The sequence below is a fragment of the Dermacentor variabilis genome, chromosome 6, assembly GCF_050947875.1.
Source record: "Dermacentor variabilis isolate Ectoservices chromosome 6, ASM5094787v1, whole genome shotgun sequence".
Taxonomy (NCBI): Eukaryota; Metazoa; Arthropoda; class Arachnida; order Ixodida; family Ixodidae; genus Dermacentor; species Dermacentor variabilis.
In genome coordinates, this window is record NC_134573.1 from 106628208 (window position 1) to 106656012 (window position 27805).

Below are 27805 nucleotides of genomic sequence, written 5' to 3' on the forward strand. Positions count from 1 at the left end.
ACTTGCTCGGCGATAGCACTAAAGTTTCCGCTGTCGTTTCACTCCCGCTTTGTTTAAGATGTCTTATTGGCAATTGAGTAGAGCGCGAATCAGAACTGGGTGACTGTAAGAACACTCGTTTGCTTTAGTTTAGGTGCACGGTAAAGAGCCTCAGGTGGCCCAAATGAATCCTAAACCCCCCCCCCCCCCCCCGCCTCCCTCTCCCGTTTTTTTCCCTCACCTATGACGTCCCTGATAGCACACAGCGTAATTTGGGGACGCTAAGCGCCGTTAACGCAGATTAAGAAGTTTGCAGGGACAACATGGCCACAATTAATACATGACCGGGGTAGTTGAAGAAGTATGGGAAAGGCCTTTGCCCTGCAGTTGGCATAACCAGGCTGATGTTGATGATGATGAGGAGGAAGCGCCACGAGTTAATCGATGACCTTGCAGTCTCATAGATAGCTAATATACGCCTGTGTCTGCTTGAATAAAAGCAAGAAAAAATAAAAAAGGCAGGTTCTTTCACAACGAATGTTTTGTAATAAGACTGGCAAGCGCTCGATTGCCCGCTTGGATTACACGATTAAACGGCCGAGCTTGCGCCTGCAAGTCTTAAAGTAGCTTAAGCCAATAAGTGGGAGCATTAATTTTTTTTCTGTTGTATAATCGTGCCTTAAAAAGATATCGAAGGCTGTAGCTTAATAGGATCAGGCCGAAATGTCCGGCGAGATTTGAGCGAATTAAAATGAGCCAAGTCCACAGTTTTTGATCTTCAAGGTATAGTATAGATCGATGCGTGATGATGCGGTGTCATTTATTTTGGACCCATTAATTTTAAAGAAAGGAAATGCGGGACAAGCATGTTTTTGGGGGGAGTGGGGAACACGGACGTCTAAGTAATTTCGTGTGAGACTAAGTGCACTGAAGTCCTGCGCTGAGTTTGCACAAGCTCACTGGTCTGGCGTCGGACTCCACTTGCTATGTAGGATTTAGCAAATCGGTTCTGCGGAAGCCCGCGAAGTGGAGGAAGGCTCACTAAGGAAGAAACTGACATCAATCCAAGTGCTTCTTTGCGACTTCGTGTACAGTCGGATGGATGATAATTTTCTCCTTTCACGCGTTGTAGGATATCTGTACATTACACTTACTCCATAACCAGATTTGCACGTTTTGATGTTAACAGTCCATATCGTCGGTTTCCTGATCCTTTTAAGGAAACAGCGTAATTCTGGGTCGGTGTATACGCTTGCTAAACATGCTGTTTCTGGCGCAAAGTATGTAACATTAAAAAAAAACGGAGACAGGTATGAGAGAGGAGCGCCAGCTACCAACTGTTTACTAACGGCCAAAGGTATAAAACAAGGTACACTTCACTCTACTGCGCATGCTTGGAAGCCTTCCCTGTTTCGCGTCTTTGACTGTGAATAAATAGTTGGTAGCTGTCGTGCCTGCACTTCTTACCTGCCTCCCCTTTTCTTTCATATTCTGTTCTTTTCAACAGAAATAACATGTGTAGCAAATATGTAGCAGTTAAGGAAGAGCAATTGGTACGCGTTGATAACCCAGAAGAACTTGCAGCTGACCTTCGCCATCCTTCTTGGAAAACTGCTTCAGAGCGCGAGAAGACAAACTGGCATGCACGCACGCTTTCTCTCTCTCTCTCACACACACACACACACACACACACACACACACACACACACACACACGCACGCACGCACGCACGCACGCTAGAAAAGAATCCATTTTTTGCACGTAGCCTCTATACAAAAGGGAGTTCTTTTTCTTTCGAGTGTTTCTGTGTGTGAGTGCATGCGAGCGTGCGTACATGTGGGAGTGTGAGGGTGTTTCTTACGCTCCGAAGCTGCTACCAAAATGATAAAAGATTTCTGGTAGACGGTATACTATTGTTGGAAATTGATGATAGCAGCTTCTGTATTCCTTTCCGTGCCCATAACATTTCAAATTGCCGTGACCTGACGTCGTATTCTATGCATTTAGTGTACGACAGCTCACTTCGCATTCTAGTGCGTCGTCTATGACATCTGTTGAGATTTCAATTTATTGTGTGCGAGCTGACTTTCCGGCTGATGTGTCGTGAGTTGTCTCTTCCACATTTATCCAAGGTCACTTATGTTCATATTTTCTTTTATGGAATTTGTGCGGTGAAGTGTTTTATTGAATTCACGTCATCCGGTCGTCTTACTTTTCCGTTGGTACCTTCCCGTCTATTAAAGTTCCGGCTTGTTATGTCCTCTGCTGTATATACCTGTTTCATGAGAAAACTAGTAACCGGCACCGCCTAAAGGCGCCGACATCTCCTAAATAACACACACACACACACACACACACACACACACACACACACACACACACACACACACACACACACACACACATATATATATATATATATATATATATATATATATATATATATATATATATATATATATATATATATATATATATATATATATATAGCGAGAAAGATACTCGTCGCCTGCAAGAAATGTGCCCACAAAAAGAGAGAGGTGAATGACATCTGACCGAGTGCCTCTGTTTTTCCCGCATCGCAGCTCGTGTTTTCCGGCGAGTACACCAAGGCCATGAACAAGGACTGGCACTCGAGCCACTTCTGCTGCTGGCAGTGCGACGACTCGCTCACCGGCCAGCGGTACGTGCTGCGCGATGAGCACCCGTACTGCGTCCGCTGCTACGAGCAGGTGTTCGCAAACTCGTGCGAGGAGTGCTCCAAGGCCATCGGCATCGACTCCAAGGTGCGTTGCTATATGGTTCTCGTTGCTGGGGCGCCTCATTTGGTCGGTCGAAACAGAGTTTAATACGAAGCGAGTGACGTACTAAACCAACAGACTAAAGCACAGTGCAGTACACCAGTAAACGCCTTTCGGGTTTCTAGAAAGGTCCAGTTGAAAGTTATTTTATTGGTCTTATATATTGATATTGGTCATAGCGGAGGGCTCCAGAATAATGCAGAACGTGTACAGTTTTCGGCGGATGACCGTCCTTTCTTTTTCCTTCATCCATGGGCTGCGTTTTTACACTGAAGCTATTATAGTGCGACTAGAAACGCTTAAAAACATTGTAAGCTTGTTTTCGCGGTTTTGCAGAAAGGAAACAAGGAAACTAGGCCGTGTTTCGGAAGTTTGAAGTGTTTACTTAAGTTACTCATATGCTTTGAAAATAACTACTGAATACTCGTTTTCTCCAAATTTTAATGCGTTGTGCAAGGGGCGTAGGTGATTTTCTCGCAGTCCTTGGTAAACTATGCGAAGCACGTTGTGCATATTTCGTTCAAGTAGGGATCATGGTACCGGTGAAACGATGTTTAATCTGCGCAGGTTACATCCCTCTTATCCGTAATGTTTTCCAGAGTCCTTAATGCGCTGTATATCACACAAAGTTTCAATTCTGTGGATATGGGGGCAGGTTTGGTGCAACATCTGGCGAAATTTTAACGTTTCTGGCTTAATTACATTAACTTCAAATAATTACTGAACCCTGGATTTGGCTCTTTTTTCTCATGTTTTACGAGGATCGTAGTTGGTTTCCCCGGAACCCTCGGTGAACTATACGAGGCACATTGTTTATGTTTGACGAAAATAAGTGGAATATTGTGCCTGGTTCATATATGACAAGCAGCAGCGCTAACTACACCAGGCTGAAGGAAAAGATTACAACACAAGCGCTGACTTCAGGTTTATTCGACAACGGCATGGATATAGAAACAAACGCACACCATGGGTGTGTACGCGAAGTTCAAAGTGTGTAGGTTAGCTGCTGTGTTTGCAATAAATTACGCATTCAAGCGACCCGGAGCGTATTAGTGTGTTTCAGGAGTGGGGTAAAATTTAGTGCGTTTGCTGGCATAATCACAAATGTCGCCGAGATCAAACTCAGCGAAGACGGGGGTATTACGCTAGCAAATCAGTATGCGGATGTTAATGCGCATGGGTCAAAAACAGTCTGTGTAAAATATTACTTTAGCAAGTTCTGGAAAGCGCTGAATGGCCATTTCCCGCTGTATCCCCGTGCGAAGGGGAAACTCTATGTTAGATCAAGTTTTTATTTAGTGAAAACATTGGGCACGTTAGTGCTTATATGTAGGAAAAGTTTAAAGTGTATGATTTAACTTCAACTCTTGCCAATGGATTAGATAAAAAAGCGCGCCGGATGGAGCATTATGAGTGTACTTAGCGAGGGGTGCAAAATCTAGACCGGCGTCCTGGCATAAATATCAATGCCACCAACATGAAACTTGGCAAAACGGGAGGTCTACTATGGCAAATCGGTATGTGAAGTTAAATGCTTGTAGATAAAATACCGTCTTTGCAAAAACGGTTAAGCAAGTGTTCGAAGGTATCATACGGTCGTTTTTAGCTACCTGTGTGTTGGAAATGTCCTATGGAAACTCTGTGTTACGCCAAGTTTACGTTTTGTGGCAATGGGAAGGTATGTTAAATGTAAGTTAAGTGTAGGTATGTTAAGTGTAAGTGTTAAGTGTAGAGAAACTTCAGGGTTTCTGGCTTAACCAAGACCGCTGTAAACAATTGCCGGACCCTCGTTTTTTTGCATTTTATATGTTATACGAGGTCCGTAGTACGTTTCTACTCCTCGGTGAATTTATCGAGTAACTTTTTCATGCTTGGAGAAAGTAAAGGCCATGTTATTTATCAATTAATGAAATAATTGGTGTATTAATTCATTTCATACTGTTATCATACACGCCAAAACAAGGGTTGCTATTTCTGGGCACAAGCAGAAATGACCAAAACGAAGCCGTGTAAGCAAAAAAAGTGCTTTTTCAGAATAATATTTGAAACAGTATCATATACCTGCAGAAAAAGATAATAGCAACCTAATGCAAACGAGCATGCCTGTAGGTTCATGCAGAACAAAGTTACTACAACAAAGCATTTCGAAGGTCACCATGGATTCACTCAACGAATTTTACAACACTGCAATTAACATTAAAGCTCGGAATTTTGTTATAATATTATGCATGTCGACATAATTTGACGGTTTCTTCCAGGCATCCACAGTCCTTACAGGGACAAAAATTAAAGAAAAATTATTCTATGCATTTCGTGATGCCATGTGCTTGGCGGGCTTTGTACGTGACCTCTGATGTACCCAGTACAGCTCAGTGTTAAAAACCTTGTATATGTCCACTTTGGAATAGCCATGCAATATCTGTTCAAAAAAGTCTACTAATCTGCTTCCTGTGGTGTACAGTCGGATGATGTGCAGCCAATGTTTTGTTCAAAGCGTGTGAGTTCATCACGGCCTTTGTAATAAATTACGTATGCAAGCGTTGTGGATCGCTAGGAGCGCGTTTTACGAGCGGCGCAGGTTTCATCCCGTGGCGCTAGAAAACCACAAACACTGTTCTGGGAGAAGTATGAAAGCCACGGAGACGAAATTTAGCAAAATGAGAAGAAACCTACGGCGAATCTGTATGCGAAGTCAAATGCGCGTGTACCAAACACATTCCTTGCGAAACATTTCTTAGGAAAGTGCTCGAAAGCGCTATATGCGGGTCACAAATTCAAGTGTGGGGTTCAGCTTCAGGTCATTGAAATTCTTAATCTGACGGCCGAAGGCAACAGGGGGCTTCGCTTGGAAATTGGACTTTTGATTCCGCAAGGTTAAACAAGTCGGCTGCGGTTTCAACAACTCATTTCTATCTATCTATCTATCTATCTATCTATCTATCTATCTATCTATCTATCTATCTATCTATCTATCTATCTATCTATCTATCTATCTATCTATCTATCTATCTATCTATCTATCTATCTATCTATCTATCTATCTATCTATCTATCTATCTATCTATCTATCTATCTATCTATCTATCTATCTATCTATCTATCTATCTATCTATCTATCTATCTATCTATCTATCTATCTATCCTTCTATCTTCTATCTATCTAGCCTTCGAAGAAAAAAAGACACATGAAGCATTTTTGTTTCTACATATTCAGAGAAATTAGCCGCGCATCCACAGCGCCAAAGTTTGCGTTTTTTTGCGTTATTCGTCATTGGATCGCTCGTGACAACCCGTCTCCATTATCGGCGACGTGGGCCACTTCGCAACGAATGATAAGGAATGAGAAAAACAGGGGCAAAATAATTTTTAAAATATCACTGATGATTACGATACTCCCTCATGCGAAGTATGAGCGCAGGTCTATACGTGTTTTCATTTCGCGTGTCAATATCTTGTTTTATGATTATATAAGTACACGGTTTATATAAGAAAGAGGAGGCCGTGAGTAACGTGGCTTGGGTGGACATTGTCCGTCTTGTGCGGCGCATTGCGAACGGAGCGAAGTGTGGCGCAACTGCCTCGAGAGATCGCGAGAAGCAACGCGTGGGTGACGCATGGGCGCGATTCACAGCAGCTGCTACAAACAGGTCACCGTTCACGCAGCGCTTTGTTTCCATATATGGTATCGGTGCACGCGCATAGAGCATGCCTTGTCGGTGGCATCATCGTTGAAGAGACAACAGAAGAGACCCATCTCGTAGCAATCGTGGCTGCAGAGCTCGTCTTGCGCGGCACTACGCTTTTCTTCTGACGCTTTCGCCATACCCTCCTCCTCCACTTTTCGCTTCATGGTTTCAGTGCAGCCTCCTCCTCCGCTTTCCTCCTCTCGCTCTCTTCGATATCGCCAAAGGGGGGGGTGGCTGCTTATGGCGCGGCTGCGCGCACCCTATCTTGAAAGCGTTCTTCGGCGGGGACAGAGTGTGCCGAGTGCGGATAGCTTCGTGTGCGATGTGTTCTCGCCGCTTCGTTCGCATTGAAGAGCGTGGCGTCAAAGGCCAATTCGCTCGCTGCTGCTGCCGCGCTTTCTCACTCCAGCGTTTTGACAGCAAGTGTGGGCGGTGATCGAGTCAGATGTATTCATGTTCTCTTGTGCGCACGTGACCTTGTGCTTGGTAATTTAGTTATTAAGCGAATTGGTACCAATTTATACGGTCAATAAAACTACATTCCCTACTTCGTATAGCTGTGTATTAATTTGCTGTCGCAATCGATGCGTTTCCTTGGGGGTGAAGCTGCGACATCTTTTTTTTTTTTTGAAATCCGGAAAGCTGCACATGGCATGGTTGAGCACGACCGCGCGCGTCTTCTTTTGGAGGTAATCTGTGGTGGCTGGAAAGGTTGGCAACCCGAGATAGCTCATGGCTTCGTCAGCGCTGTGCTCTCGCGCCTGGTGCGCCTAGTTCACTTTGAAGCGAGAGGCGGCACAAAGGGCAATTTTCTCGCCGCTGTTGCAGCTCATCACGTCAGCGCCCTGATAGCGAGTTTATGCAGTCGTTGAGTGATATGCTTTCATGTTTGACTGCGTGCGAGGGACAACGTGCATCCTAATCTAGTTGGATCCCGCCCATGGCGGCCGCATTTCGATGGGGGTGAGATGCGAAAACAACCGTGTACTTAGATTTAGGTGCACGTTAAAGAACCCCAGGCGGTAGAAATTTCCGAAATTTATGGCGTTCCTCATAATCAGAAACTGATTTTGGCCCGTAAAACCCCATAATTTAATTTTTAATCCTGATCTAGTTAGTAAGCGAATGTTTACAGCAGTCTATACAGCCGATAAAAGAACTGTCCTGTATAATTCGTATATATGTCTAATAATTCGCTATCGTAAGGAATTATTCTCTTTTCGGACTAAACTTCGACTTTTTCGTTACAGTATACACATGTAAAAGGTGTGGAACTAAGTTAAATGTCGTTCCTTTACACTCTGGGTGCAAGGAAATGCCTTCAGCTAGCACAGATTTCGACATGGGGAGGGGGGGGGAGGCTTGCATAAAGAAAAAAATAGGCAGTTTCGTCCCTAGCTGAAGGCGTTTCAGGACGCTCGCCCAATGAGGAGCACCGCCAGCTGTGCCACAGGCGTCGCACTTCGATGGTGCACTAGATGAGACCAAACGAAACGGTGGCTTTGGTAACTTGCAGTTTGCTGTCCGTACCGCTCAGACCACTGCGTGCAGGCCACGGCATGGCACGCGCACAGCTGCTCAGCGTGAACTTTGATGTGTGTGTGCACAACGCTTATGCCAGCAGCGGAAGCCAGAGCGCTTATCCTCGCTCCGACGGATCCGATTGAGCGGAGCGCTACAGTGGATTCGCTTGACTTCGTCTCTTTGGCAGCCAAAACGCACTGTGCACCTCTGGAAACCTTCAAATCACGCATTCCGCGCATGCGTTTAAGGAACGAGCGTCCGGATGATTGCAATATAAGGAGCTTTAAAAAAAATCTTTTTAAAACCTCGTTGTTGCAATCACACTGAAAAAAGATCACGCTACAACAACTCTTGGAGTTGTCTAAGTATGCGTAACCATTGTGCCACTTGCTCATCGCCATGCAGCCCGGCGTTTTTGTCAATGTTATGAAACATGATACGATCAGTACAAAACTTATCAGCCCTAATCAATCGTTATCAAGCTTATCGGACTAGATTTGATCCTTATCAACCATTATCGGGTTTGATCCGACCTTTATCAACCCTTATCGGTCGGTATCAGACTTAACGCAATCCATCCGATCCTTATCAATTCTTACCTGACCTTATCAACCTTATTGGACATAATCCAACCCTTTTCAACTTCAATCGATCCTTATCAACCTTATAGGCTTTATCCGACCCTTATCAAGCGTTATCAGTGCTTATTAGCATTATCATAGTTGATCCGATCATTATAAGCCCCTTATCGCTCGTTATCACCTTATCTATCGGAGTCAAAATACTGTCAACCGTGATGAGACCCGTATAACCACTCATCACTCCTTATCATCCTTATCAAGTCACTGACTGCTTATGTCTGTGTTCTGCGACGTTAAGCGCGTGAGCGCTGAAAGATCGGTGGCATTTTGGTCGGTGAAGGAACGTCCCAACGGAAGGCGTATCCCGCGTCCGGATGCGACGTGTTTGGTACTAAATTTTCGCAAAATCGGAATTTTCCTGATGTCTACAATGCACGAAGTGGGGTTTACATGTGGCTCTAGAAATTGCTTTTTTTCCATCATTACCAAATATTTCAAGAAAGGCTTCAAAGAAACAATGTTTTATACATTATTTTCCTTTACAGTGATTCGTATCAAGTGATAGACATGTTGCCTCGTTAGGTAGGCATAGAAATGCTTACGCATTGAAAAAGGCACTCACCATCCCGGCCCTGCGGAAGTGAAGTTCTAGTGAAGCTGTGGGAAACCGCCAGTACAACTGCTGAGGGGGTATTCTTTTTAAATACGGAATAATTATATGGTCCATGAAGCGAAGAATCCGGCGTTAACATCCTATGGTACCAAAGCTCATTTGACCAAGTGGTGAAGTCGCGTTTGACATGACGACGAAACGTGATTACGACATCACTTCAAACGTCGCGTGATGACGCCATCATACGAAAGGTCTATTGATGACGTCATCACACGAAACATTGCTTGATGACGTCATCATGTCAAATGTTACGTTATGCGACAACGACGTCGTGACATAATAATGTTATGCGATGACCTCATCGCTAAGAGATAATGTCACCTGATGACGTCATGAGATGCCTTTTGGAGGAGCAGCATACTACTTCATGTGAAGCCATATGCGTGGTGGTGAAGAAACCACCATGTGAAGCAATCAATTTAAATGGAACATGTCACACGTACGGAACATTTGCGCCGCCAAGTGGAGCAGTATTGATGCGAACTCAGAGACGTGGGGATCTTTTCATAGAAACGTAGGCGGAAACTTCGCTTGCATACACGCGCTCACAGCATAAAATTCTAACTGGCCCTTGCGTAACGAGCTTATGGCGTAAGTTCCGAGCCGATGAGATCAGCCTAAGGATAAATCTACTTGCTTGCGCAAGAGAAATCTCATTTTCGTCAAGACGGTTTGCTAACTTCCCGAGCTTTTCTTTGCGCTGTATGTCCAAGTGTTGCTTTATAATGAACTGATCATATTTGAGCAGGTTTTTCTTTTTTCTCTCTGTAAGTACTTGGGAGAAGTATATCCGATTTCGGGGAGTCGTGCAAACTGTTTCCTTCGTTCTCGCGGAATCAAATTCCTAGGAACCAGCGATGTACGTGCTCCGCCGCATTTATTGAACTCATCCTTCAAATCATTCATTCAAATCAAATCCCCGAAAGCACGCATGTAACACAGCTTTCACTGGAACCCATCATGAAGCTATAGAGCGAGTGTTACGAAGCTGCTTTGCTTGCGTTTCGGTGCTGGCTGCGCTTCTCGTTAGGAACATTACCTCTTGAGGAAATGGCGCTTCCGGTATCAGCTATGCATAGTGCGCGTTCCGGTTTAACTTATTTCGAACGTGCGCGGAGTGCTTACACCTTTGACTTGGTGTCTTTGCCTATACGGGAGTCTTTATTGCTTCGACAGCAGTTGAATGCTTGGTGCTGGGTTTTCTTTGTTCATCCGTGCATTCCGTTACGCTGACGACAACCATCGTCGTTACCGTTACTCGGTCGTCGTCGACGATATTTTTGTCGCCGTCAGGCTGGCCTCTTCATGCCTAGCTTCACTCACCATCGCCTTAAAGTGTAGAAAAGTAGCATTTTCACCAAAACCGCTGCGACTGGGATCTACGTATCTAAGGGGCAATTACAGAGGAAAACAGTTATTTGCTTCGCGCAAATCTTGTGGATGGAACTGCATCATTTTGTGTGTGACATCCGCTGTAAACGAAGCGGCGGCCTCCGAAGTAGATAATTCCCATCTCGGGCCTCCAAAGCGACCCATAGAGGTTGAGAAACTTTTATTGTAGCAGCTAGTGAATGTGTGCGGTTTTACCGTTCACGCAAAGCAGAAGACAATCTATCAAGCCAAACATAATTGTGATCTACGCTTTAAGGAAATTTTAATGTTGCAGTTAAATGAGTTCAGAGTCGAAGAAATCGCCGTGGTCTGTTTACCTTTATTCTTCAAAAAAAAAAAAAAAAAACATCACTGCCGGAGTATTTGTCCTCTGCTGGGAATAAGGGGATATATCAAATCGTTTCACCTTGCTGAGTTCGCTACATAATATCGCAGAGTTTATGCACAAGTGTTGTTTTGCAGGCAGATTTTTTGTTTTGTTTTTATGTCTATTTTCAACTTGAGCGAGCTTGCGCGGGCTTTTTAGTGAAGAGCAAAGATAGAAAGGCCGACGTTTTTATATTCACCATGCAGCTGAAATGGAGTAGCAAGTGCAGAGTAGAGCCCGTCTGTAGCCAATAGATGTTAGCCATCTGCTGAGACTGTGTTCAGACATAAATTCCACACGAGACAAGGTGCTTAGAGGTGGCATTATACATACAAACAAGCCCGGAGACTACGCGCAGTTATTTAAGGACCGTAAATTCGACAGAGAGCTAATGCAGCTTTTACACCCCCCCCTCCCCCCCCCACACACATCGTCATGCTATCCATGTCGTCATGCTCGCTTTCCCGACTGCCACATAGTCTAATAGGGATGCTCCCGAGTGAGCCTCGGTGATTTTGGCGTCACCGCTTTTGTCACACCGGGAAATTTTGTTATAGGAGGCGTTGGCTCTGCTCCGTCGAGGAGCGCTCGTGCGGAGAGCGAGGGTGACGTGGCGTCGCGGTGATGCCCTCTTCCCTCAAACAACACGTGTCGCGCTATCGCGGCAGCAGGTGTTCCCTTGCTCGCCCTGCTCCGTCAAGGCTCAGCTCGTGACATGGCGTTGCAGCCAATGGGAACTCCATCGAGGCGCGCTCGCGGCGTGGCATCACTGCCAATGGCAATGCGAATTTAGATGCGGCTTCACTGCTACAAACGAAGGACACCGGTTTTTCGTTCGATGAACCGTTTGACGCTTTCTCATCACTAACTTTTCAAGAAGCGTGCAGCTCGGTGAATCTATCCTAAGCACTTTCTGGGAGATTTCATGGAGGTCTTCTAGCACAGCTGGGGGCTTGAATGCTCCAAAGAGTGAGGCCGCGAGTTGTGCTCTTTTTACGAAACCATGTTGCCCGCGTATAGGAGATAGAATAGCAGCTTCGGTGCGCGACTTACCACCATATTATATTACGTATACGCTACCCTGGCGCAGTACAAATTGCGCAAAAGAATCCAGGTATTATTGTAGTTTTGTTGCCGACTGATATAGTATGACGAAGTTTATGGACAGTCGAGAAAAAAAAAACTAATCCCTCTAGTCTAAGATGACCATGTTGAAGCTTCCTATCCTAATCGCACACAGTTGCTACAGCATACTGCCGAATAGTTTCCGTAAGAATAGTTTCCATGGAAGCTTCAATAACAGGTTCGTATTTGCCATGGCGCATTGTGTCGTTCGGGGCACAGGGCGGGTTCCTGCGTTTTCGGTCTGACATACATATTGTTGTCGGGCGTGGCTCTCACCGCCCCCCTTTGATTCCGTGTCCTTGTCTTCGTCGCGCAGGACCTGTCCTACAAGGAGAAGCACTGGCACGAGGCGTGCTTCCTGTGCAGCAAGTGCCGAGTGTCGCTGGTGGACAAGCCGTTCGGCTCCAAGGCCGAGAAGGTCTACTGCGCCGCCTGCTACGACGCCGCATTCGCGACCCGCTGCGATGGCTGTGGCGAGATCTTCCGCGCCGGTGCGTATACTCACTGACCGAGCTGCTCCTAACCAAAATCAAATGGCAAAGTTGCAGGGGCATGGAAGAATGCTGCTTGCCCGTAGGTGTCTACTGTTGTTGCTCGTCACAGTGATCTGTTCTCATTAGGTGCATCGTGCTATAGTGTTATTTACGAGAATTACCAGGGGGAACTCTGGCACTGCGTTCGTTCAGCTACCGTAAGTATAATGGCTAGTGCACGGGTTTGCCTAATTTTCGCCCTTGTAGCTTCAAAAGTTCTTTTTACTTTATTTATTAGGCAAAATTGACAAATGCTCATAGCCTTCTAAACGCAGCAAGGCAATTGGTCTCTGCACGCGAGCGTAATCATTGCGAATTGTGACATTTATAACGCACTATGTTGTTGAATGTGATCAACTTGCGAAGCGACAAACCAAATGAAGTCAGAAGGACGAAGCTTAGACGAATGTATGCACTAACCATCATTTCTGTGGGGATTTAACCATCGTACTTGCAGTTCCCCTCGAGACTATAGCGCCAGATTCCCGCTAGTAAATTTTGTGAGAAAACTTATGCCTTTGATGCCGCGAAAGTCCGCAAGCTAAAGCGTTCCCTTTCATACCGGACAAAAATGAAAGTGAAAGCAACAGTACAGCAGTGCTGCCAACTGTTGTCACTGGACTGTTCCAGCAGTGTACAACAGCGCCACGCGGGCTTCCTTTAAGCCTCTCTACCCGTAAGCTAGATCAGTGCCAACGATCATAGCGCGGCTGCATGGCTTTCTGCCTTGTGCGACTGCGGGCACTTCCTAAAAACATAGCGACAGACAGTGCACATTTTAAAGCTGAGTAGCGTGCGAGTTTTGCGAATGTACAGACGCGAACGACGAAAACATGATAATGTATTCGCCACGTGGAATCCGACACACTTTCCTGTGTGAAAAAGCTAGCGCGCTTCTGTAGACAGTTAAGAACATGTGAACCACGCGCTTACCCGTGCACATTTGGCTCATAACTAGACGTAAGCATCAGTATTGTTAGCGCGCCAAGGAGCTGCAGAGCGTGTATCAAGACGACCGGGCTCATATTGTTGCGTTTCATTCGGTCCAGATTGTATGCAAGAGTGCCCGCGTTAGCATCGTATGATTAAGACAATTATTAGCGCGCTATACTACGTAGGGTGTCCCAGCGAACTTTAGCCAACCAGTTCAACTTAAAATATTTAAGGAACACGGTGAGAGAAGCGATTAAGACTTACGGTGTTCGGTCGTCAGACCTCTGACGACCGAACACCGAGTACAGCGGGTTGTACAGCTCGGATAACGTTAGCTGGAACAGGTAGGTAGTATAGCAGAAACAATTTATCCTAGCCAATATTTAGCGCTATTGTTGTGACTATTATTGAACCATGAACCATGAGCGCGGGGTCCTGACCGGACCCCGCGCGCGTGTGTGGTCCGGTCACACACGCGCGCGGCGCGCGCGCACGTACACACACACACACACACACACACACACACACACACACACACACACACACACACACACACACACACACACACACACACACACACACACACACACACACACACACACACGCACACACACACGCACACGCACACACACACACAAAAGAACTTCCTGTTTCCACTCGTCCTAATCTATTCCAGGTCGCTGGCATCTCAAGTGTGGTGCCGCGTGCAAAACGATTCCGCTGGTTACACGGGTTAAGCTAGGCGCGGGGTCAGAAAAAGGCGTGGATACACAGTGCGCCTGTCAAAGTTGCTGCTCGTCTTTTTCTATCTCCCTGTGGCACATGGACGCTTTAGAGAAATTCGGGACATGTATACCCTGAACAAGACCGAAGTTCTGAAAAAGGTGGAGGCTTGAAGTGAATAACAGTGCTCGAACAAAGAATGGCGCTAGAGCCAACGTTTCGACAAGGCAACTTCTGCCGTTGGCTCCAGCAACATTCTTTGTTCGAGCACGTTATTCACTTGAGAACACGTGTGAGGCAGTAACAGCAGCTCTATTTTCATCAATATTCGGGATACATCTGTATTGTTTTTGTTTTTTCTTACGGGCACACAACTGGCAGAGCGCGCCGGCAGACGACCGAGTGCAAGAAGTTCTTGCAAGCTCAATGATGGCACAAGGGATACTATGCGAAGAACAATCGATATGCAAAGTTTCGTCAGCAGGCTTTCCTACACATTCAACTTGGCTTAACCCTGCCTCCCGCGTACCTAATGCCAAGCACCTCTACGTTGCTATTGAGAAACGTCGACAGAAAATCCTCGTGCCTACTGTAACTGTGCTTCTTCTTTTTTTTTCTGTTATGAGAATACCGGAAGGATATCGGCACGTGAATGAAAAAATGGGAGGGGGCACTGTTAAAGCAATGATGCGTTTTGAAACATGCATGGCGCGCATTGGAGAGTGGCAGGAATGGTGTCATCATCCTGCATGTTCACACCTTGATTACAGTCGCAGCCCGATGTACTCTGTCCTGGTCAGGTGTAACAAGGTGTGTGTAGGTTTTGTGAATCGTTTATTCTGCTGATGGAAAGGCGAAGTGCATGTATATCTCGCACTTTTGCGTCAAAGCGCATGCTGAGAGTTCCGGTACAAATTGTATTGTCTTCACGTGCCGGTATCATTCTGGTATTTTCAAAACAAAAATAAAAAAAACACAGTTGCGGTAGGTAGGACCATTTCATTTTTTTGTTGACGTTTGCCGCTAGCAACATGGAGGCGTTTTCGGTGGCGCGAAGAGATAGACCGATTTCCCTTTGTTGGGGTTCCGTTTCTACTATTTTTTCGATTGCATTACTTAGCTTGTGTAAAGACATTGATCCGTGTTTTCTTTCATTCTTTTTTTTTCTTTTTGAGAGCGACGGGACAGTTGAAATTCAGCCTCGCTTTGTTCAGCTGCCGATAGAAAACTAGGAACATGAAATTGTTCGTAGAAGTGGTCTGGGTAAAAAAGCATGAACAGAAAGTTAGGAGTGTTTTTCAAATGAAGGAAATATTGTATAAATACGTGGTTGGGCTAACAGTGCAAGGAAGACGAAGACGCTCCTTCTGCTGTGTTGCTTTGATGTTTTGTTTGTGAAGGCGGTTATACAGTACTTTTCGCCTTGAATAAATATTAGTTTGGCGTTATCGCGTTTCCTATTGGTGGCCTTCTTAACGCTGTTCGTCTTACTCGCGCAGCACCAAAAATAAAGACTAGATAGCTCCGATTCAATCTTGTCGGAAGTGAGAAACAGTATGCGGCCAAGGTTTTGCCTCAGTATGGCTTGGTGACCGAGCAACGACATCAATGACCGCGTAACGCCTTCTCCAATTATAAAGCTGCTACCCGACGACGACGACCCGGCAATCACTGTTTCGGCTCAGCTTCGATGGAAACGCCCTGTTCTCTCGTTCGTGCGTCGCCATTTTCTCCGTTTACACACAGCGCCGACCTGCACAGTTATCTATAGGGTGCGAACCTGTGTAGAATGTTCTGGAGATTGGCTGCTATTACAAATAGGACACGGCGCGAAGATTGGCACACAGACGATGAGTCGCTGAGCAAGTCATTGACCCCTTTCTCTGTTAGGCCGCTCTCTCTTTGTCTCCTCGCTGGTAATACATGTACATGGGCGTGGTCGACCTACCATTGCCCTGCAGCGTTGCGCAGAAAAAAAAAAAAAAGTCCAGTGGGATCAATGAGCTTTGCGCGAGTGAACAAACCGAGGAAAGGAAAGGTGAACGGGAACGAAAAAGAAAACGCACTGAAAGAAAAGGAGGGACTTTCGATTTTTTGTAGCACGTCGGGGTTATTAGGCAGACGACCTCCAGACGGGCGAGCGTCGGGTCGTCGCCGTGGAAACGAGACGTGGCAAGCGGGTTCCCATTTGGGGATGGAGGGAAGAGGAGAGAGCGAGAGTAAAGAAAAAATGAGGAGCTTTGTTTGTTTCTTGCCCGTGGGCAAGGAGAACGAGGCTATACGTACCGAAAGGGTGTGGTTCCACGCTTAGCGGTGGAGAAAAAGAAAGGGTGCGAGACTTGGTGGGTGCAACATACTATATAGAGAAGTGTCGTCGCGTCGCGTGCGTATTTTGCGGCGTGCCGGCGCGCTTTATAAAGCGCCAGAGCCTTCCGCCGCTTGTTCGGTGTCTGGTGGACGCATTAAGGTGGACATCGGGCGCACGTAAGGAACGCAGCCGGTGAAGCGGAGTTCGGCGTTTCGTGTCTGTCGCTCGCACCTTCCGTGGCATCAGTAAGCTGTAGAAAGACACTTTGAAGACGACCAGTTGTCACCCTCGTCGAGTTAGGTGCGGCCACTCCGTGGGTGCGGCAGACCTGTGCGGTGTACGCATCCTGGACAGCTGTCCGTTCCCAGCCCTCTCCTTCGGCGCGGCTCGCCACTGTTTGGATATTTTGTTCACGTGAACAATTTCCAAGTGTGTTTGGGTGACCCCCGCCACGCGATACTTAGCCGACCGGGCGCTGGCAGTGAACTTGCGTATCGACGGCTCACGTCGGTGACCGGACAAAGCGGGTCGTTCTGCGAGTCCGACTACGGCACCTCTCCTCCAGTTGGGCCTGCCTTCATGGGTCACGAAGCCGACGAGCCGCCAGAGTCGGATCAACCGAACGGTTAGTCGGATAGTCGCTACTTTGGTTCTCGATCCGTGCATTGGCCCGCCCTGGTGGCTCGTTGCCCATCGCGTTCCGATGCCGGGCGTGGGATGTCACGGGTTCGAGTTCCGACCTAGGCAAGCCGTGTTCCTACGACGGTGAAATGCCAGAAATGGCTGGCGTAATTGCGCTCAGCCGGACGTCTGCCATCGCAAAGTAATCGGAGCCACTCAGAAACCCTCAGCTTCACCCAAAGCAGCACACGAGCGTGCTTTGATGTTTAGTAGTACACGAGAAGGAAAGCTGCATAGGGGTGACATGCAAACAGTTGTGAGCGCGCACACGGGCTTGGTCTTAGCTGATGCCGAGAACCAGAACTAGCGCTGCCTAATTTTGTTTTATGACATCGCAATTAATATGACTTTCATGCGGCTCGCGCAAAGTAGACAAATAACTTTTATTTTTTTATTTAGGCATGGAAGTGTCAGAATATTTACAGGTTGCCTTACAGTTCCGTAATGAGCCGATTTTTAATTCTTTTTTCTTGCAGGCCGTAGAATGGTGCATTCAGCATGCGCAGCTTTCATGAAGGTACAACGCAGGTTTGCAACTATAGCTCAGGTCGGGAGACCCAGCTGATGTTCCTGGCTGGTCTCATAAAGACTCAGCAATCAGGCTGTCCGAAGGATGAACGTTTGTTGTGCAGGGCGAAGAAAGGAACAACAGCACGTATAAACATGCTCGCGATATGAAGTACGTTAGAGCTTAACTTCATAAATATATTTAGTTTGCCCTTTTTCGTCAGAAATGTAGGACAATTCAGTGGATCAACACTGCCTCTGCGAAGCTGCGACGGGCAGATGGCGTTAGAAAGACAATATGTTCAGGAAAAAAAGCATGTCACGTTACGAGGAAACTCTGGCAATTAATTTCACTTTGAATGCAACAGCTTTCTGCCGTGCGTGTTTGATTATGTTTCTGTCGCTTTTTCTCCTTGATTTGGCAATTAATTTCACTTTGAATGCAACAGCTTTCTGCCGTGCGTGTTTGATTATGTTTCTGTCGCTTTTTCTCCTCTGAATGTTAATGGGATCAGAAATTCAAGAATACGTTTCAGTACTGCAGAGCGCAAACGCATGCATAATCCACAGATGATGAATTTGCTATTGAATTATGTACGGATGGTTTTGATTGGATGCTTTTATTTACCAGCGTTTTAGTCGTCAAGAATGTCGCGAACTGATCGACAGGGCGCTATCTCGAGCAAGCTGTGTGTTCTAACCTACACCTGGAGTATAAGATCGTGTTTTCCGGGTCAAAAGCAAAACATTTACGCTCCTGCTATGTCCTCGCTGACATGATAAATCATTTGGGCTGCTGAAAAGAACAATTCTCTGACGAAAGCCTCGAAGCAAAGAAGAGCAGTGTCTATGGTGCTAATTCCGGATGGAACATGAGGGAGCGGGCATACCTTTTATGTCAACGTATTTCTTCTGAGAAGATAACTTCGCACCGTTATTTATGTAACCTCTTTTCGTTGATCTAGCGAACTCGCTTTATTCGCGGGTTCCGTGTATGAACGTTATTTGGCGACACTGAGTGTACCCCTTTCGTGGCCCAGTAATCATGTCTGTTCAAACAGAATTAAATTTCATTACCTTTCGCCTCTCTTCAAACTGAATACTGATGACAGCAGGACATAGTGGAAATTCTGTGTTCTTCAGTGATTGCGTTTCTTGAGAAATTTGTGGACCCCCCTTCCCCTGCTTCCTCCCCATGCCTCAGTCCACAAAAATATTTCCCTTCGGTCAAAATAGCCCATTTCATTGGCAGTGGTTTCGCCTAACTACTCACCTATACTACAATTTTTTGGCCTCAACTATTACTGTGAAAGGGAACAAAAGAAAATGTCTAAAGCATTAGCATTAGACACTGCAAGAAAAAAAAATACACGTGCACATAGGTGTATCCAGCACCTTTTTTTTACGACACCGTTCGCGCACATTGGCCAGTTTCGCAGCACTGGCCTAACGATAAGATATGCGGAACGCGTTTTAGACTTCACTATTTTTTTCGTCAGTGCTTGTGATTCTGTTGCGCTGTTGAGACAAACCTTCTTTCTTCGCTTCTTCCTCGCTCTCTGAGTTTTGTGTTTGGCTCGGCTGCAGGCACCAAGAAGATGGAGTACAAGGGCCACCAGTGGCACGAGAAGTGCTTCTGCTGCTGCGTGTGCAGCAACCCGATCGGCACCCGCAGCTTCATTCCGCGGGACAACGACATTTATTGCACCGGCTGCTACGAGGACAAGTTTGCCACAAGGTGCATCAAGTGTAACCAGGTACGTGGGTTCCGGTCCTCTGGCCCATTTGTGTGTTTCTCTTTCCTTGCTGTATTACTTTATTTGGGCGAGCGTTCCTCGTAATTCTCTATGTTAGCGAGTTTACCAACAATTTTCCGCATCGGTTACGTGTGTTTCTAGCCTTTTCATCGTCGGCGAATCCAGGGCAGAGAACTCTAATAAAAAATTTGCGCCCATTTCGTATATATGTTCAGTTTGGAAATTTGGCTTGATTCTGAAGATTTTGCAGCAAAAATGAAAAGATAAAGAGAAATATTGAGCAGTCCGACGCTCTGCTTTCTCCCCTCACGCGAGGGGGGCCGCGATATAGGCATGCGCAGTGACACCGCCCCGTTCACACCTCCAACTTGCTCAGGAGGACATTGTCTTTAACCGACAACGTCTTGAGGTGGAATCGCTTTAGAAGTTTATTTACATTGTTCTCCAATGGAAATCAAATAGGAAGGTAAACAATAAATAAAAAGAAAAGAAAAATCGGGCAGATATTATTGGACTGCAATAACCGTTGAGCAGAAAGTCAAACGATCGCTTTCTGGTATAGGCTTGCTGAGATATGCTGCTCAGGAAGGTGATCTGGTAGCTCTGTTGGTTAAAGTATGCGAAGTGTGCGTGTGCTGCGACCTTGCAGTTATTCAAGTAATTAAGCTGCACTAAACCTATTCGGAGGACGCGTACCGTGCACCACTATCGCGATCGGTCCACTACGTCACCACCTTTGATTGCACCATCTCCGGCATGAACTGGCTCATTCGGTAAAGAAAGAACTGATGAAAGCTTTGCTTAAAGAAATCTAAGAAAACGCTGTAGAGTAGGGTCAGAAAGAATCGCTCAAGCTTTAGGTGCTGCAGTGCACGGAATCTTTTTTTCGATGAATGTTAAATGGAACCGTCTAAGTGTTATTATAATGATGCTAGTGTGCTAAGTTTGGCCTTCACTTTGATGTGGCGTTTGAAACAGTTGTCACATTAAATGAATGAATCAATGTCGATTCACTATCCAAAAAGCTAGGGTGCCAATGCACAAAAATTGTCCAGTATCTACTGCTTGCATTCAGTCTACGATCCATAAGCTAGCTCTATGACGCTTCAGTGCTGTCATAGTTCACATTTGCTTACAAAAACTAGCGGTTTGAAGCAACAACATATTTATACCGGTATGTGTATCTTTACCAATTGAACATTAAATTCAAGGCTCTATGTGTCGAAACCACGATCTCATTATGAGACGCGTCCTAACGAAAGGCACCGGAAAAATTTTGACCACCTGGCATTCTTTACGTGCACCTAATCCACGGTAGACGGGCGTTCTTGCATTCGGCTCGCGTCGAACTGCGGTCGCCGCGGCCGGTATTTAATCCTGCGACCTGCTGATTAGCAGCGCAACGCCATAGCAGGCAAGCCACTGCGGTGGGTAGTATATAGTTTTAGAAAATGCAAATAGTACAAGTGATGCTAATCTTGGGGATATATTCTTCTGCCCTTTTGCACCCTGTTTTATAATGCTTAATGAGCCCTCAGTCTTAATTGATACTATTTCTCCTTTAGAATGCGTTTTCTAACCATCATCTTGTTGGCTCTGGTCCTAATGCAAATGACTATTTTACAGTTTGTACCATGAGCGATCAGCATGAAGCTTTCTGTTTGTTAATGATCCTTCGTGGTTTCTCATGATGTGCGAATGGGGTTCACTCTTTTGGAAACTACGTCTTTTCTAGCAATACTGCTGAGACCATTTATGTCACTCTATTGGTCTTCTACTTGCCGCGTTGCCTGAGTGTCTATGGCGTTTTGCTGCTGAGAACAAGGTCGAGGATTCGACTGCCGGCTGCGACGGCCTCATTTGGATGATGCCGGAATAAAAAAAAAAGAACTTGTTTGGAATTGCGTTTTCATACAGTAAGGTCACGAACTCTTGGCCCTTCTCTGAAACGTAAATATTCATGTTGTTGTACACAGATCATCACTAGCGGTGGAGTGACGTACCGCAACGAGCCATGGCATCGGGAGTGCTTCACTTGCACCAACTGCAGCGCCTCGTTAGCCGGCCAGCGATTCACGTCACGCGACGAGAAGCCATACTGCGCTGAGTGCTTCGGCGAGCTGTTTGCCAAGAGATGCACTGCTTGCTCCAAGCCTATCACTGGTGAGAAAGAAGCAGCCGGTCTGTTTGTCTGCGTTCTCCTTTTTATAATCTCACGGCAACTTCCAACTGTGCGTAACAATAATTGAAGCCCATTGTAGCCTAGTGATGGCTTTCCTACTCTCTCCGTCATGTACTAAATGTTTATTGTTATTCACACCTAGTCGTTAATGCTGTAGCATTAAAGGCGGACTTCAACTACTTTGTAGCTATCCGTTTGACAAAAGAATATGAGGAGCCATTGCCGAAGATATTTCAGCCTGAAAAATGTGGGCCGGTCACGAAGACAGGGCAGTCGAACTCAGCGTGTGACACCGCTAGCGGTTAAAAGGGAAGAATGCGAGAATCTGGCACGTAGCGCACGCGCCAGACGCTCCAAAGAGCGACTTTGGCATGATATAAGTATGCGTGTGATCGTCGCCTAAGGTTTAAGCATTGGGATGCTGCTGTCGAAGAGAGAGGCTCGATCGCACCATCGGGTCTGACATTTCTATACAGCGTTTATAGGCGGCCTCCATGTACTTTGGAGGTATCCAACAGAAAACTCGAGGTGTGCTGAGCTTACGCGAGCGCGTCACAGGGTGCGGGAGATTGGAAATTTGTAAGACCTACCAGGTATAGAAAGATTACTTTGATAAATGAGATTGTGCAATGTCGTCTCTGACGCCCGCGTGCAGAGCTGTCGAGGTGTTACATTCATCACAAGATCAGTACGCTATTAGAAAGCTAGCAGTGCGAAGTTCTGGCCTAGTTACTTTCTTAAATTTCCGCTGATTATGTTTACAATAATTCAGGTACGCTTGTTTTCCCTAACGCTGCTAGACGAGTTGGGTGGGTTTTCAAAGCACAGGTTTAATTACTGATATGTATTTGCACTTCATATATAAGGCCTTCATCAAGATTTAGCGCACTTCAGATGGCTGGTGACAAAAACGAAACAAATACAAAGAACAAACGCAATTAGCATATGCCAATGTGCAATAAAAAATAAACACTAAAGGTGATTGTTGAACAAATAGCTGTGTATATTATGCCGATGCACCATCTATAAGAAGCGTGGAAATGGGATTGGGGTATATGTCATCGTTCACACAATAACACGACAATGAACTAGAAGGCAAGCATAAAAGTGGTGAAGTAGTATGACCCGACAAAATTCATCACACGAGATTGTATATTCAGTAATGACTAATAAAGGGAGAAAAATAAATTATTAGCTTCAAACATATAGTTGGTCAATCTGGCATCTAGATAATTTTTTCAGGTTGTTTTTGTGGAAAAAAAGAGAGATGGTGTCATCATTTCATATACGAAAAAAAGAAACTGAAGAAACATTGCAAGTTGCTCGATATATGTGCTATGCCATTCCTACCTTTAGTTCAGTGAGCCTCTTCGCTAATGTGTTGGGTTGATTTTCTTGATGCATTTGTGTACATTGTCATTTTATAACCTTATTTATGTAGCTTCATACAACAACAAAAATTGAAATTGTAGACTTCAAATATGTCACGAAGCTCGGATCACAACTGTCGTGAGCAGTATTGGTCTCAGTGCTTGGTATCAGGGAAATGGCAACGAAACCATAATTTCACTTAAATACATCGGCTGTCAGATGACAGCGATACAGCCCTCATATTGTGCAAGCGTGTGAAGATGAGGGAGCTACCTTAGAGTGCACTGTACATGTTTTTCATGTAGTTGGATTAGTGTACTTATGATGTGCTCGAAAGGTAATACTATTACATTAAAGAAGAACATTTACTAGGCATGTGGAAGGATGACATTGCAGGTTTACAACTTGTAGGTGGCATTTACTTTGCAATTTAGTCTGCGATGTTTGTTGGGTTGCATACTGTAAACGACACACTTGTTACAGCAACACGAAATTTAACAAGAGGTCAAGGTAGAGAAACAAGAAATAGTACCTGCTACAAATTCTCAAAATATGTTTTTTGAAATGCTTGCACCTTCCAGTCTTCACTTTTTGTGCATGTTTGTTTGCAGCATGCCTTTTTGGGAAAACGAAGCTCGACAATGAATACCAAAACCGATATGTTGCTGTAATTAACGTGCGTGTTATATATAACATGTAGGCCCCCTGTTGTGTGATGCTGTAAAGTAGGAAGACTTTAGATAACTGTTTACAGATTACTAAGGGGCAATACTGACCTGCCAACCCGCAACTTGTAATCAGGAAGCACATGCAGAACATGCTAGCCATGAGTCGTGTGCGATGCTTCAGAACAAGTAAATGTCATTGCAGGAATCGGCGGAACGCGCTTCATCTCTTTCGAGGACCGCAACTGGCACAATGACTGCTTCATCTGCGCCATGTGCAACAACTCTTTGGTGGGCAAGGGCTTCATCACCGACGGACCTGAAATCTTGTGCCCCGAATGCGCTAGGCAGAAGCTGATGTAACTTCGAAATCAAATGCAACACCTAACGAAACAAAGTAACTCAAAGAACACGAAGCCTTTCATGCACTCGCTATGGTCCTAATTCAGCAAAGTTCGTCGTGGTCATACCAAACAACCGCAAGTAGCTTCTCTCAGAGAGAAACTTGAAAGCAGAAATCAACAAATAAAGTGTATTATATTCCACCTCGCTGAGTTTACTTACTGTACCTTCATTGTGAAATGAGGAGTGATCTAGTGCCTGCCTCTTCCTAATAGCACAGGTTTGAGCAGATGTTGCTTATGATGTTCTTTTATGTTGAGTGTAGTTTTCTTAAGATGGCTACTGGCATATTTGCAGTGTAAGGGAATGACAACAGAAACCATTCCACGACGAGCCTCGTTTATCAGTGCATATATCTGCTGTAACCACAAATGGCGTTCTATCTTTACATGATGTTGGAAGGGACATTCAAGCGCACCTGTGAGAACCTTTTTTTGTGATGCGTTGGCTGATGTTTCACCACAGAGAACTGAATTCTTTCTCTGGTGCTAAGCTTTGCCACGTGCTCAGGGATGCTGTCAACTTTTCATCTGATATAAACAGGCGTGGAAGCAAACTGACCACTTTATGCAACATTTTAATATGTAATTTCATGAGAAATGAGGTCATGGATAACAAGGTTGACAGCATCTGCTGACGCTGTTGGATTCTTCAAGGGAACTGCTGCTTTATTTCTATCCCTATGATGTCTGCTTCCCCAGTTGTTCTTTAGCGGGTTAATGAAGCTTGCTCTTTTCCCCCCTGATTTACTTTACAGGCAAGAAAGTTGCATGTTTTTGTATCTACAGGCAACAATAAAGGTTTTCCTAAATGCACCACTGCTCATCGCAAGTACTTAAACCATATATGCACTGTTAATGGTGCCATGCATTGGGAAGAAACACTTTCTTAGAATTTAGAAAATTTGAATACTTCAGTTTTCTTGTTTATGATTTGTAATATGGCAGTATGACATATCTTTATGTCAATTTAGCTTCGAAACACAGAAAGACACACCTGTGGAGGTAAGCAGATGAGAGGTCACAAACTTCTTATTTCTGACACTAATATAATTAGAAATTTATGGAGCCTAAAGCATGATACCCACACACTTTTCAGCTTATCGAGGATTCCTACATATGTCTAAAGTTGAAGCCTTTACTAAGTCACCAGCATGGCCTTTATGAAGAGAAAAGTTACCCGGCGCTGGCAGCCGTGCAACTTCCTCGACAATCCGATGCGTTCTTTGCCTGTACACGACAGGGAAAAGATGTTGAAGATCTTCAATCCAAGTCTAGCATACATGCACAACATGCATTTTGGTGCACCTAGCAACACAAACACAAGTAACGTATATGCACTTCACTACTGCTTAACGTGATAAAAGGCGCCTTGTGAAGTGTTGTGTGGCACATTACATACTTGTCATATTGCTTAGTGTTGCCCATTCAGCCAACTGTTGTATATACTGAGCAGAGTTTAATATAATATGTATCGCGGACTAACTGTGAAAATCCTATTGTGAATGCCGAGTGCTTTAACAGAATGTGTCTCTATGTATTGCATTGTATGCTGAGGTAATGCAATTGATTCTTATGCCAATTTTCTGTGTGACTCACTGTGATGACTGTTTGGCAGTGTTTGTCATTGCTTCATTAGTAACCTCACATTTTTCTTGGTATCCACTAATGCTTTTATGCACTTCATTTCAACATATGCTTGCTCATCACGGCAACAAACAGCAACATGCCGCTTCATGCACTATTGTATTGCAGATATGTGATACTACACTGCACTTCTTAACAGCTTGCAGTCACTATAGCATTTGGTTAGCCTCGCTCCCTCCCAAATAATCTTTTGTAGTAACATTATGTTTAGCTTCTACTGGAAAGCATAGGATATATGCTGCAATTATCACAGTTGGGATATAGTTTTACAAGAAGAAATGACAGCATGGAGAAAAGTTGTGAAGAACCGAAAGATATCTGAATAATCCCCAAATATTAACACTGTCCTCATTTTCTGTTAGCAAGATAAGTATACATGTTCATTTTGTAGCAGTACAATGCTTCTGCAGCATCATCAGATCAAGATCACTGGGGTTTCATACTTAATCTCTGCAATGAAACCTAGCATATTGCTTTGTTGTTTCTGTATATCTTTGCAGCAGCGTGTTGTCTAATGAACGCTTTGCCGTGGCAAGTACATCGAGTGGTTCTGCTTGCACAAGTAGAAAACGCTTGTACGATTTAAATGCGGGCGTTAATTGTGCATTGTTCTTTAGGGCTTGCTACGCTTGCAAACTGTGACTCACGCTTCTAAGTGCCAGTGCCTGAGTACGATATATTTTTTTGACGTTTTTGTGTGTACGTATCTGTGTTCTGTTTTCGTTACTAACAATGTATGTTGCACACTTGGAGAGAGGCTATGCTCTCTCCTAAATCGAATAAATTTCCACTCATGGCTCGCACGTGACCTTTATTTTATTAATGACACTGGTGATTGAAAGACAGAAGTAGTATTTTTTGCCAAGAAATATTTCTGTCATTTAAGTACACCATGCACAGGCACTCGTTACACCTGGAGCTTCATAACCATGAAGACTATTTCACATAGAGTGCCCTGCAGTGGCAATGGTAGATGTTAACTAGAAGGGGGACAAAGAACAGCGTACTCAGTTCCACATTTTTGACTTATGTGTATATGTAGTGCAAGAAATTCCAAAGTACTTGCAATGGTGATTTAGTGTCTAAGAAGACACGATGCTTGATGACAATGCTTCACGTTTGCAATTAAGCAAAGGTAGAGAAACTACTTACACAGGTCCTTATACCAAGGTGCGAAGCGTGACGTGCAAGGTCACTGATGTGTGAGTGGCAAATTTAGATAATTCCGAGTGCAAGAGTACTATAAACCGGGTCGTTCTGCAGTGTTTCATAATTTCCGCGGCATAATACACAAACGTACAAGCGAAACACGACAACTATGACACAGAGGCTAAACAAGTTGTTAATATTTTGCGTTCTGATAAGCTGATTTATATTCACATACAACATCGCCAGTCATGCAGCGTGCAAGGTAGTGTGCGGCTAATAATGTGACCACTGTATCTACAAAATGGCCGGATGACTGGGAAATCTGGGAACATTACTTTGTAGGTGGTGGCTAGATCTCGACCCAAGAGAAATCTTACTGACATTATCACATCGACAAAAGAACCGACAGCTGGGCAAGCTGGCCTACATTTACCTTGTCTACCAGTCACCAACTTATGAGGCACGAACGTGTTCAACTATCTTTCTTTGTCTCGCGTCTGTTGGCGTTTGGCCACCATATCTGAGCGTCTTGCTATAATATTTTATTATCCATCAGTGACCTGAATGGATAATAACTCATCTAGTGGTGACGGTTACGTCACCTAGCTATGTCAGATCTTGAAGTTGCGGTGCCGAAATGTTGGGAGAGTATCTGTGTATCTCTAGTACGTGGTGTATTCATGTAATACAGAAAAAGCCAATGAATGTGCACTTTGCCCTTCCAAAAGTAGAACACTAAACCTCTAATACATAGAACTAAGCCTCCGCCAGGGATTATAACCATGTCAACTATCAGCCGAAGCAGTGCCGTGCTCATCTT

At 44.9% G+C, this 27805-nt stretch overlaps 1 protein-coding gene across 4 annotated transcripts in view; it reads left to right on the top strand.

Moving 5' to 3' along the window:
* Positions 1-26637, top strand: part of LOC142584998 (four and a half LIM domains protein 2-like) — a 172039-nt gene extending 145402 nt beyond the window's left edge. For all 4 annotated transcript variants that reach the window (XM_075695413.1, XM_075695415.1, XM_075695416.1 and 1 more), the window contains 5 exons: positions 2565-2765; positions 12445-12619; positions 19401-19570; positions 21547-21733; positions 23994-26637. In XM_075695413.1, the coding sequence (XP_075551528.1) occupies positions 2565-2765; positions 12445-12619; positions 19401-19570; positions 21547-21733; positions 23994-24151 (891 nt within the window). In that variant the 3' untranslated portion in view covers positions 24152-26637. The remainder of the gene's footprint in view (positions 1-2564; positions 2766-12444; positions 12620-19400; positions 19571-21546; positions 21734-23993) is intronic.
* Positions 26638-27805: the final 1168 nt, after the last annotated feature.